We start from the raw sequence: 13,806 nt of genomic DNA on the forward strand, positions 1-13,806 counted from the left end.
ATCAGGTATTCTGGTTGGAAGACACCCCTGCAACTTAGATGATCTGCTGAATCAAAAACTATTAAAGATGGGAATCAGTTCAACTGTTCATTAGTTAATCTCTTAATCACATAGCCAATATGGAATGTGAAGAGAATATATCATTAGTCAAAATTATTCATAAATACTGTAGCCTTCCCAAATGTTCATACATGGTTTTCATGCCTGATCACTTATCTATTACAGGCTGGTCAGACATAATTTCTTCATCACTACAACCCAGCATGGGGTATGGAACCTGGCTGGCCATCCTGCAGCCCACTAAATGGCAGACAATCCCTTTCCAGTTTTGCAACCTATGTCCGCTATCAAGATGGGGAAAGGATTCAATATCTAGAAATTTGCAATACACATTGTTGATATGCTGCATATGGAATTTGGGGGGGGGGTAGGATTTGCCAGGCATTTTCGTAGTGTTCCATAGACCTTGGACAATATTTCAGGTATCAATGAAGGAAAGGGAAAGATTTCACTGGAAAGAAAAGAGTCACAGCAAAGTTTAAAAGCTTGTTCTTAGTGGAATGTATGATTAAATTTGAAAGAAGATTTCATAACAAACCTGTATTCTGAGAAATAACTGAAAAAACAAATGGGCGGTGGGAGGGGAGATGCCCTCCCTAAATTGTGTCCCCATCATAATGAAAATTCAAGCTGACTGCTTCACTGGCATTCTAACTGATCTGTCAGATTTCCATCAATATTTAGTTTGTTTCAGACAACATGCTTTCTTTGGACAATACCTGTAAATGTTATGGACATTTGTGCCAGTTATGTGTGCAAATAGCCAGGAAGACAGCCCACAGGATGCTTTATGCATACATTTACATTTATGCATGTGCGGTCAGGAGTAGAAGCGTGACTGTTTATGCCAATCAGTCTTGAGGCTCATCTGTTTGCCAAGCAAGAAGGTTTTACAAATCTAGATCTAGACAGTAAAATGCAAAATTGCTTCTGTAACTTGAAACAAGTGCCCAGTGTAGCCCAGAGAGTCCAGAACAAAACAGATATTGGTTTATCTGTCCATTGCAGAAGCTGGGTGTCATTTAGTCTAATTACATACTTGAGGACCCTTTGCAGTTAAAGAATCAGATATAGGTCAAAAGATACAGTGGCGTCATGTCAGAATTTTTACGAGGCTACTACCTTTCACTTGCCATTTTGAAAGTGCAATCCACCTCCCACAGAGGTCAGTGGCAAAGTGCCTATTGATTTGACCTGGGGTGAACCCCAGGATTTTAACTGTTAGCATGGCAGCAAAATTTCCCCAAAATGTCATCCAACCGCCTGAGTTCACCTCTGTTTGAATGAGACTCCAAGAAGCCTGTAATAATAGCCTCCATTAAATACCCTGTTCATCTCAGTGTGGGGTTAATTTGGATGGCCTGTGAAGATAATGTAGGTCATTCCTACACCACAGGCGACCCTGTTCTAGCTTGCTTAGATTTATGGTGTCTGCAGAGCATGTGCCAAAGTCAGCTGCATTGTGGACTCCTACAACTCAGGGGCATTTTCTTTCTTGCCCATGGACTGTATGTTGCAACAAAGGATTGTCCTGTCGTACCTGGATGGTCCTTTGATTGTCTTTCACACTCTTAAATCAGCCTGTCATATTTTTAATGCATAGCAAGAGCTGAGTTGCTGCTCAATTGTGTAATGTCAAGTGCTGCAACTTTGCGTCATCTCTCCCTACCCTGAATGGCAACACTGTGGAAGATAGCTATCTGCCCTAATTTTAGCGCATAGCAAGCTGAAGTAGGGAAGCATGTCCCTCTTCAAAACAAAAGGCATTTTTTGCACAGTGTTCAGATGTTTTCTTTCAGACAATCCAGCTCAGGTGCCTGTCACAGAAACTTCAGCGTGGCATTAATGTGCTGTGTAAATCATTTGCTCAGGCAAGGCCAATTGATGCCAGCCATGCTATTTGTTAACCTAATTCCCTTTATAAGAAAGTGAAATGGGTTACACATCCAATTAATAATTCGCTTTCAACAGCAAAGAACCTCAGTCATATGTTTTTACTATTAGATTGCCAGGCTGCCCGTCAATGTGAGCTTTTCAGACTTCATAACCGCATCACAGAGCATTGGGCCTTCCTCTAAATCTGACAGCTTTTAAAAAACAATTTTCCAGTTCGCATAATCACAAAGAAAATTTTGAAAAGTGTCTGCTGAAGGTTCAGCCACTGGCTTAGGCAAAGCCACCAGGAAAGAGAGTTCCTGTGCTCAGCCTTTCTACAGTGTCTCATGAAGCAAGATATGTTTAAAGACTTGTGACCAGGGCTATTTTTGGGCAGGAACGCACAGGAATGGAGTTCTGGCTGGCTCCCAAGTTGGCCACGCCCAGCAGGAACTCATTAGCATAATAGGCCACACCCAACAGCAGAAATCCATTAGGATTGGCTTCATTAGGGGTGTGTGGCCTAACAGGCAAAGGAGTTCCTGCTACAAAAAAGCCCTGGGTTTTGACAACAAACAAGGTAAACAGAAGAACAAGCAAAAGGTGGGTGTGGCTGGATAACCACACTTCTGGTAACATGGGGGTGCGTCCTAATGTGCTAATGAGCTGTGCTGGTAGGGGTGTGGCCTAACATGCTAATGAGTTTCTGGTGTTGGGTGTGGGTGTGGCCTATTATGCTAATGAGTTCCTGCTGGGCTTTTTCTACAAAAAGAGCCCTGCTTGTGGCCAGTGAGCTTTTGTTTAGAATTTAGGCTCAATTCGGCTTTTGGTTTGTGCTAACCAGAGTTCAGAGTTCAAGCCATAGTTTGAGTTTCCAAATGTACAAGAGGCAAACTGTGAGTTTATTCTTTTATTTACTTTATTTATAACCCACCTTTCTCAGAGACTGAAGGTGGATTACACAGCATAAATCAAGGCAATCCAATAGCATGAGATCCAACAAGCAGATGCCACAAAGTTGTTCAGGGTGGTGACAACCAGGGAGGATTGTGAGGCACTCCAAAGGGATCTGTCAAAGATGGGCGAGTGGGCGTCAACATGGCAATGGGGTTCAGTGTGGCCAAGTGCAAAGTGATGCACATTGGAGCAAAAAATCCTTACTATAAATACACATTGATGGGGTCTGAACTGGCAGAGACTGACCAAGAGAGAGATCTTGGAGTTGTAGTAGATAACGCGATGAAAATGTCGAGACAGTTTGCCACTGCAATAAAAAAGGCCAACGCTATGCTGGGGATTATTAGGAAGGGAATTGAAAAAAATCAGCCAGTATCATAATGCCCCTGTATAAATCAACGGTACGACCTCATTTGGAGTACTGTGTACAGTTCTGGTCACCACACCTCAAAAAGGATATTATAGCATTGGAAAAAGTGCAGAAAAGGGCAACTAGAATGATAAAAGGGTTGGAACACTTTCCCTATGAAGAAAGGTTAAAGCGCTTGGGAAGAGAAATAGGGTAGAGCAGGTAGAGAAAGAGGTACTTTTCTCTCTTTCTCACAATACAAGAACTCGTGGGCACTCCATGAAATTGCTGAGCGGTTGGGTTAGAACAGATAAAAGAAAGTACCTCTTCACCCAAAGAGTGATTAACACATGGAATTCACTGCCACAGGACGTGGTGGCAGCTACAAGCATGGACAGCTTCAAGAGGGAACTGGATAAACATATGGAGCAGAGGTCCATCAGTTGTTATTAGCCACAAGGTAGAGATAGAAACTCACAGGCTGGGGCAGGTGATGCACTGTATTCTTGGTGCTTGGGGGGCGCAACAATGGGAGGGCTTCTAGTGTCCTGGCCCCACTGCTGGACCTCCTGATGGCACCTGGTATTTTTGGCCACTGTGTGACAGAGTGTTGGACTGGATGGGCCATTGGCCTGATCCAACATTGGCTTCTCTTATGTTCTCGAGCAATGCAATTGCACTAGAAGCACAAAAATTAGCAACAATGAAAAAAACATCAGACATGATACATCATTAATAGTGCAAAACTGGAATTACAAAAGTAGAAAACACTGCAGTAAGAGCAGGATAAATGCATACAATAAACAGTGGACTATATTCTGATCCTTGTCTGTGTTCATTTCCCAAGCTCCCATCCTTTACCTTTGTAAGTCCATAAATTCATTCCCAATTCTATGATGTAGTTGCCCCTAAAGGCAGAGCAATGCCCATAATACTGGCATGTCCCTTCAAATATCTTGCCAAACCATAGTCACTATAAATCAAGATCTTCCAAACCACTTTAACCAGAATGTCTAATTCTGATTAGTCAGTTCAAACTAAGGATTATCAATTCAAGCCTATAGTTAAGCTTCCCAACCATGATTTAGTCTGAATCCAACCTTAGAGCAGAATTGTTTCATGTAGGATTTAGAGAGGGGTAGTTTCATGACTGGGACTCTTCCTTCTTTTTAAGAGGCCAACAAGATGGTCTGCTAGGACCATCTTCATAGTGGTTGAAACAGAGAGCCAATGTAGTGTAGCACACAGAATGATAGACTAGGACTGGAGAGATATGGGTTGTAATACCCACATTAGTGAAACTCACTGCTGGGTGAATTTGGGCCTGTTACTCTCAGTCGAATCTAACTCATAGATTTGTTGTGAGGATAGAATGGGGAGAACAATGGTGCTGCCATCAGTCACTTGCAGGAAGAGTGGAAGAAAAATGTAGTACATAGAACTGCCTCCCTTACCTCTTCTTGTCTCCACCATATTGCTGTTGCTGATCAAGTCCCTTTTTCTCCCCTCAGGTGGCTAACCTCCTGCGACTGTTCCAGATCCCCCAGATCAGCTATGCCTCCACCAGTGCCAAACTCAGTGACAAATCTCGCTATGATTACTTTGCTCGCACTGTCCCCCCAGACTTCTACCAGGCCAAGGCTATGTCTGAGATCCTACGCTTCTTCAACTGGACCTATGTCTCCACAGTGGCCTCAGAAGGTGACTATGGCGAAACGGGCATTGAAGCTTTTGAGCAGCAAGCTCGAGCCCGCAACATTTGCATTGCCACCTCGGAGAAAGTGGGGCGCTCCATGAACAAGAATACTTTTGATGGGGTGATCAAGGCGCTGCTACAGAAGCCCAGTGCTAGAGTGGTGGTACTGTTCACCCGGAGTGAAGATGCTCGGGAGCTGTTGGCAGCTGCCCACAGGATCAATGTGTCCTTCACGTGGGTGGCCAGTGATGGCTGGGGTGCCCTGGAGAGTGTCGTGGCTGGCAGTGAATCCATAGCTGAAGGAGCTATCACCATTGAACTGGCTTCCTATCCAGTACAGGAATTCGCTGTGTACTTTCGGAACCTTGACCCCTACAACAACAGCAGAAACCCTTGGTTCCGGGAGTTCTGGGAACATAAGTTCCAGTGCACCTTTCACAACCAGAACTGCAGTCGCCATTCCCTGAAGACAGGCAAGTTTGAGCAGGAATCCAAGATCATGTTTGTAGTCAATGCAGTCTATGCTATGGCCCATGCTCTTCATAATATGTACCAGGCACTATGCCCCAACGCCACCAAGCTCTGTGATTCCATGAAGCCGGTGAATGGCAAGAGGTTCTACAAGGAATTCATGCTCAATGTAACATTTGATGGTAAGCCAATTTGTGCTGTGGAAAACAAGGACTTGGTATATAGTAGAGAAGAAAAACGGTGGTTGCTTACCTGTAACCGTTGTTCATTGAAAGTGGCTTCTGTGCGGGCACACATGGGACTGCAGTAGGCAGGCCGACCACCGGGAGGAGCTAGCGAGCTTCTTTTTAGAATTTTCAACCCGAGAGGGCTAGGCTCCAACGAGGAGGCGGTTTCCCGCCCAAAACACCACCTGACCTGGGCGGAGCCAGCCCTCTCCCCTCAGTTCTCCTCTGCCGCTTATTGTCGCGGAAGACTCCCACAGTGGGGAAGGAGGGAGGGATGTGTGCCCGCACAGAAGCCACTTTCAATGAACAACGGTTACAGGTAAGCAACCACCGTTTTCATTTTCAAGGCTTCTGTGCGGTCCCACATGGGAGATTAGCAAGTTTACTCACTTGGAAGGAGGGAGTGGGAGACTTCAGCGGAATATCGACTGCAGCACAGCCGTGCCCATCGCTGCATCCCTCCTCGCATCAACGTCCATCGCATAGTGTTTGACGAACGTCGAAGGCGTCGACCACGTGGCCGCTCTGCACACCTCCAGCAGGGGCAACCCTGAAAGAAGCTCGCTAGCTCCTCCCGGTGGTCGGCCTGCCTACTGCAGTCCCATGTGGGACCGCACAGAAGCCTTGAAAATGAACAGCAGGAGAAAGAAAGATTTGAGTCTAATTCTAAAGCAGACAGTGAGGTCTCAAGATCACTTCTCATGTTACATCAGGGAAATGTATTTTCCTTGGTGAGTACATGCAACATATAGCTGTGATCAGCCAAGAGTTTCCTACAGGGAAGTTTTTCCAGCATACATGTTCATCTATTGAATTGCCCCCTATTCCATACCTAGTCTCAATCATTTTCCCCATTTTGAAGAACCTGCACAAATAGTGAGCTGTTGTTCTGCTATGCCAAGCATGTCTAGAGATCTGACTGGCCATAATTTGCCTTCCATTTGTTCAGCTTTTATGTTGCAGTGAAAATTATGTAGGTATAAGAAAAGCCCATCTGAAGCAGGAAAGAGATTTTATTGTAAGAAGGCTCCATGGCCCCTAACCTGACCATGTCTAATTTCCCAGCTGTATATTATGGAAGAAGATTCACGGGCTCATTTTTTGGAGCCCAATGATATTCAAGTCCCTAGTTTCAGAGGGTGATTTCATATCTTTCTGCCTCCAGTCTTCTATTTATGAGCTCATTCAGGTGCTATGTAAAGTAATTAAGAGAAAGATCCTAAGCACAGTTACACGCATTTAAGTCTACTGAAGTCAGTTGGCTTAGTAGGGTGCAACTCTGTCTAGGATTGCACTGTAAACTTTATAGTTTGTCCCTGAGAAGATTAAACTGTCCTCTGGCTAAACCAACCATGAATGTGTGCCTATATAGGACTGAAGCTAGGTTCTGGATGTCACCTCTAATGTTGTCATACCTTTTCATGGACCGACACCAGCCTTTTGTTTGGTATACCTTCAAAAGAATAAGGTCCATAACAGTTAGAGAAATACAGCAATCATTTCCCCATCCCATGTAGCTAGACCAGGCATGACATTTCCATCTTTCTAGTAGCTACGTTTTAAAAGAAAGATGGAAGTAGGCACTTTCAAGTTCCATTAATTTCAGTGGAAGAGTTAAATGCTAAAATCTCTTTCATAAGAATCTATGGTATTCAAAAGTGGTTAATTTCAGTTGGATCATGCCCATTGGGGTGCTCCATGAACACCAAACTGAGTCTTATGTGCAAATATGTGTCACTCATTTCCAATGGCCCTCTTCCTCACTTTTTAAAAAGAAAATGAGACAGGGTAGAGGGATGACAAGAAGAGATAAGCTTTTTTAAAAAATCTCAGATTATTCTGGGCATAGAATTTGAGGACTTGAAGTGAAGAATGTGAGTGATGCCTGAAAATACTATCCTGCATTTTCTGCTTTCTTGGGTACTGAAATGGAAGTACACAAAATATGCTGAAAAAATGTAAAATCTGACTGATAAATTCTTGAATTATTATTTATGACTCTGTGATTCGCTCCCAGAAAAATATAAATCTTTGAATGAATTGCTATGATTTTCATGACTGAAGTCAGAAGTTATATCACATGTATACGATATCTTATGAAATGTGGTAATTGCACTTAAGGAAGTAACCAGCATTTAACAAGTGGTATACTCTGGAATGCATTCTGCACATTGAAAGTGGCTCTACATGAGATCAGCCTCACTAGTGATTGTTGATACATTCCTGACATAGGTGTCCAGGGCTGCAGAATTCGTCCACACCCTTGAAAACAGAAAATAGATCCTATGTTATATATCCAACAAAACAGCGAGTGAGCAGTGTTTTTCGGTTAATGCAAAGGTCATTGTGCAAATGTTAGCACCTGACGTGGCAAATCCTTGCAGAACTGTGAATGCTTACCATGTCCCAATCTGAAAATGCATTCCTTGACAGCAAAATTAAATTATCATTTAAAATTATTGCAGAATCATATATTTAGACTAACATTCTTTGCTGAGTGCTATGTGTCAAACAAATAGAAATAGGTCACTGGATACAATGAAGTTTTCTGTGCGCAACAGCTTTCCATGACTTAAAAAGAAATCTGCCAACATAATGGCCTTTACATTAGTGGAAGCGGACTGTAGGGTACATGCCTTTGAGAGTATTCAGAATGAACTTCCTTACAGGCATTAATCTGCTATTGCAAGGATGAACAGGCTCAGTCTTACCCTCTCCTAGACCAAAGGATTGCTGCTCTGAGACGCTTGGGTAAAAGTATTCACCCCACTGCAGTTCCATTGAGGGTCTCTATATGCTTGCTGAGGACATGCCAGTAAAACACATATGGTAAGGACAATAGGGCATGTATTTTTAAACATCCATGTACATCTGGGAGGGTGTATTCTGTGATATCAGAACCAGTACACAGAATAGAAAATGAAAATACGTTCAGAGTAAGCTGTGATAATACAAAAGATGATGGCATTTGGAACTGAAGTTATATGGTCAAAACAGATAATAAGCAATATTTGCCTTTCGTTCATTTCTGAAAATGTTGACCTAGATATTTTGAATTTATTAGTATTTTTAAAAAATCAAATATTTGTAAAAAAAAATGCATTCTACTGAAGCCACATCTTCTGCTGAAATATTTGTATTAATGAAAAGTTTTTGTCAATGCTAAAAAACAAAAGTAGATGCATTTCCAAGTCTCTCTGTGGTTAATTCTTTGCAGACATACCCTCAGAAGAAGAGTGACAGGTGTGTGCAGAGCTGGATTTAATTAAATGTGGAAATCCAGTTTCATAACAATTTAGTTTTTTGTATAATTTGCATTAGATTTTCCTATTCCACAGCTCCATTTCGACCACCATTAGACACCAAAAGCACTGTACGATTTGACCGCTGTGGGGACGGGATTGGCCGTTACAACATCTTCAACTTCCACAAAGTTAATGGGAGGTATCGCTATCAGAAAGTGGGTTACTGGACAGAAGGGCTCACCCTAAACACCACCCTCATCCCATGGGCGAAGACCTCGATTCCTGTTTCCCAGGCCCATTGGGGTGCTCCATGAACACCAAACTGAGTCTTATGTGCAAATATGTGTCACTCATTTCCAATGGCCCTCTTCCTCACTTTTTAAAAAGAAAATGAGACAGGGTAGAGGGATGACAAGAAGAGATAAGCTTTTTTAAAAAATCTCAGATTATTCTGGGCATAGAATTTGAGGACTTGAAGTGAAGAATGTGAGTGATGCCTGAAAATACTATCCTGCATTTTCTGCTTTCTTGGGTACTGAAATGGAAGTACACAAAATATGCTGAAAAAATGTAAAATCTGACTGATAAATTCTTGAATTATTATTTATGACTCTGTGATTCGCTCCCAGAAAAATATAAGTCTTTGAATTAATTGCTATGATTTTCATGGCTGAAGTCAGAAGTTATATCACATGTATACGATATCTTATGAAATGTGGTAATTGCACTTAAGGAAGTAACCAGCATTTAACAAGTGGTATACTCTGGAATGCATTCTGCACATTGAAAGTGGCTCTACATGAGATCAGCCTCACTAGTGATTGTTGATACATTCCTGACATAGGTGTCCAGGGCTGCAGAATTCGTCCACACCCTTGAAAACAGAAAATAGATCCTATGTTATATATCCAACAAAACAGCGAGTGAGCAGTGTTTTTCGGTTAATGCAAAGGTCATTGTGCAAATGTTAGCACCTGACGTGGCAAATCCTTGCAGAACTGTGAATGCTTACCATGTCCCAATCTGCAAATGCATTCCTTGATAGCAAAATTAAATTATCATTTAAAATTATTGCAGAATCATATATTTAGACTAACATTCTTTGCTGAGTGCTATGTGTCAAACAAATAGAAATAGGTCACTGGATACAATGAAGTTTTCTGTGCGCAACAGCTTTCCATGACTTAAAACGAAATCTGCCAACATAATGGCCTTTACATTAGTGGAAGCGGACTGTAGGGTACATGCCTTTGAGAGTATTCAGAATGAACTTCCTTACAGGCATTAATCTGCTATTGCAAGGATGAACAGGCTCAGTCTTACCCTCTCCTAGACCAAAGGATTGCTGCTCTGAGACGCTTGGGTAAAAGTATTCACCCCACTGCAGTTCCATTGAGGGTCTCTATATGCTTGCTGAGGACATGCCAGTAAAACACATATGGTAAGGACAATAGGGCATGTATTTTTAAACATCCATGTACATCTGGGAGGGTGTATTCTGTGATATCAGAACCAGTACACAGAATAGAAAATGAAAATACGTTCAGAGTAAGCTGTGATAATACAAAAGATGATGGCATTTGGACTGAAGTTATATGGTCAAAACAGATAATAAACAATATTTGCCTTTCGTTCATTTCTGAAAATGTTGACCTAGATATTTTGAATTTATTAGTATTTTTAAAAAATCAAATATTTGTAAAAAAAATGCATTCTACTTAAGCCACATCTTCTGCTGAAATATTTGTATTAATGAAAAGTTTTTGTCAATGCTAAGAAACAAAAGTAGATGCATTTCCAAGTCTCTCTGTGGTTAATTCTTTGCAGACATACCCTCAGAAGAAGAGTGACAGGTGTGTGCAGAGCTGGATTTAATTAAATGTGGAAATCCAGTTTCATAACAATTTAGTTTTTTGTATAATTTGCATTAGATTTTCCTATTCCACAGCTCCATTTCGACCACCATTAGACACCAAAAGCACTGTACGATTTGACCGCTGTGGGGACGGGATTGGCCGTTACAACATCTTCAACTTCCACAAAGTTAATGGGAGGTATCGCTATCAGAAAGTGGGTTACTGGACAGAAGGGCTCACCCTAAACACCACCCTCATCCCATGGGCGAAGACCTCGATTCCTGTTTCCCAGTGCAGTGACCCTTGCAAGAAGAATGAAATGAAGAGCATGCAGCCAGGAGACATGTGCTGCTGGATATGCATTCCATGCCAGCCCTACGAATATCTTCTGGATGAATTCTCTTGCAGGGACTGTGGTCTTGGCTACTGGCCTAACGAGACATTAAATGGATGCTATGAGCTGCCCCAAGAGTACATCCGCTGGAAGGATGTCTGGGCTATCGGGCCAGTCACCATTTCTTGCCTAGGTTTCATCTCCACTCTGTTTGTTTTTGGGGTCTTTGTTAAAAATAATGGCACTCCCATTGTGAAGGCCTCTGGTCGTGAACTCTGTTACATCCTTCTTACTGGAGTGTTGATGTGCTACAGCATGACGTTCATCTTCATTGCCAAGCCCTCCACTGCGGTCTGCACCTTGCGGCGGCTGGGGCTCGGCACCTCCTTTGCCGTCTGCTACTCTGCTCTGTTGACCAAGACGAACAGAATTGCTCGGATCTTCAGTGGGGTGAAGGAGGGTGTGCAGCGCCCACGGTTTATAAGCCCCACGTCACAAGTGGTCATCTGCCTGGCGCTTATTTCCTGCCAGCTAATTATTGTTGTCATTTGGCTCATGGTGGAGACTCCAGGAACACGGAAGGAGACGGAGGCTGACAAACGGTATATTGTCATCCTCAAGTGCAGCAACAGAGACTCAAGTATGCTAATTTCACTCACCTACAATGTCCTCTTGATCGTCTTGTGTACAGTCTATGCCTTCAAGACCAGGAAATGTCCTGAAAACTTCAATGAGGCTAAGTTCATTGGGTTCACCATGTATACCACGTGCATCATCTGGCTAGCATTCCTGCCCATCTTCTATGTCACGTCCAGTGATTACCGGGTAAGTGATCTCATGCTGTGAATGAATGAGACCAGAGCCTAGTAGTACGCTAGAAGACCAGTGTCTCAGTTCCTCGTGCTGGGTTGTTCCCTCTAAGCTGTGGAGTCTTGTGAGCAAAAATTCTACTTTGTGAGCTACCGGCATTAAATTTGTGAGCAAGCGATTTGGCTACTGCATACATTAGTTTGCTCTGGAGCCATCCTCCCTGAGCTAAGACAAAAATGTGTGAGCCAGAGGCTAAAAAACTGTGAGCTAGCTCACACTAACTCAGCTTAGAGGGAACACTGATTCAGACTAGATGTTTTGCTCATGGAAGGCTCTTCTGTCATTGAAACAGAACTTTCCTGCCTCTTCTGTCCTGCTGCAGCTCCCTTGGCTCCCCCATACGCTGCTACTGGGGGAAGGAAGACCCTGAGGAACAACATGAGGGGCAAATCAGGGGTCTGCATCTGAAAGAGAGAGCTGGTACCTTCCCTTCTGTTAGCAGAATATTTAGACTGGATCCAGCCTGTTGTTACATTCTTCATGGTTAATTAAAGTGTAGTCATCAGAAACCAATGACGTTTAAGTTTTATTCATGGTACAAGCTTTCATGTACAAGCACATTTCATAAGAACATAAGAACATAAGAGAACATAAGAGATGCCAATGTTGGATCAGGCCAAAGGCCCATCCAGTCCAACACTCTGTGTCACACAGTGGCCAGAAATACCAGGTGCCATCAGGAGGTCCACCAGTGGGGCCAGGACATTAGAAGCCTCAGATACAGTGGAACAGAACCTCCTCAACCATTACTTATAGGGGAGCTGTTGTCAGGAAGGGCCATTTAGAGTCAAGACGCATAAGTACTGGGTGACTATAGCTGAGATTGGATGTAAGAAAGATCTGTGAATGACAGTAAATTAGCATACAAATAGAAGAGTTAACAAACAGATGAGGGAATGAGGTTTGAGTCCAGTGGCACGTACAAGACAAATAAAGTTCAATTCTGGGTACAAGTGAGAACTGAGAGACTTAGTATGTATACTTGAACACGAAAGCTTCGTTGGTCTTAAAGGTGCCACTGGACTCAAACTTTGCTCTGCTGCTTCGGTCCAACATGGCTACCCCACCTGAATCTATGAGGTTTAAAGTCAAGTTTAAGTGTTGCTTTGGAAATAGCTGTTGGGGCTTGCAGTGGGAAAGTAAAGCATATAAAAATCACAGAAAAATAACACACACCTGTCCTCAGTTTCTACAGCTCCAGTGCCATTTATGATTCTTCATCCAGATCAGTAATTCCACCTCCTTATTCTATATGAAGGTGGACATCCTATTCACATTTATCTGTGAGTAAGCCTCACTGAACACCATATGACTTACTTTTAGGCAAATGTGCACAGGATGTTTGGTGACAGTGGAAGGGACATATGAGCCTGACAAGTGGCTTTTCAATAGGGGTCAGCTTTCAGACGTGATTCACATTTCTGCGGGCTGAGTATCACAGTTACAAGATGGCACAGGCAGGGGAACAGAAGTGTGTTAGCCTTCAGCCGTGACAATATGGGCACTGTTTAATAGATGTTCATCACCTACCCAGCTACATTCCACCAAATATTTATTTATTTATTTATTTATACAACAGTTATCATGCTGTTAGATTAACATGTCAGTGGTGTTGAGGCCCAAGCAGTCTAGAAGAGAGGCTCATTTTTGGAAGCACACTATCATTGTAATGAAAATACAAAGAATCAACTATTTGAGGGCTATGGGCCCACATTTTTTTTTCTTCCTGGCTATGTAGCTGCTTGATGCAAGACCTTATAGGTAAAGGTAAAGGTTCCCTTGCTCAAAAGCCAGTCGAATCCGACTCTAGGGTTGCAGTGCTCATCTCCGTTTCAAAGCCGAAGAGCCAGCGCTGTCTGAAGATGT

At 42.7% G+C, this 13,806-nt stretch overlaps 1 protein-coding gene across 1 annotated transcript in view; it reads left to right on the plus strand.

Annotated features, from left to right (window-relative positions):
• Window positions 1-13,806, plus strand: part of GRM2 (glutamate receptor, metabotropic 2) — a 48,878-nt gene that overhangs the window by 15,478 nt on the left and 19,594 nt on the right. The window contains exons 2-3 of the mRNA XM_015417722.1: window positions 4,753-5,590; window positions 10,829-11,895. Coding sequence (XP_015273208.1) covers window positions 4,753-5,590; window positions 10,829-11,895 — 1,905 coding nt within the window. The remainder of the gene's footprint in view (window positions 1-4,752; window positions 5,591-10,828; window positions 11,896-13,806) is intronic.

Source organism: Gekko japonicus, unplaced genomic scaffold (assembly GCF_001447785.1).
Source record: "Gekko japonicus isolate JY-2015 unplaced genomic scaffold, Gekko_japonicus_V1.1 scaffold97, whole genome shotgun sequence".
NCBI lineage: Eukaryota > Metazoa > Chordata > Lepidosauria > Squamata > Gekkonidae > Gekko > Gekko japonicus.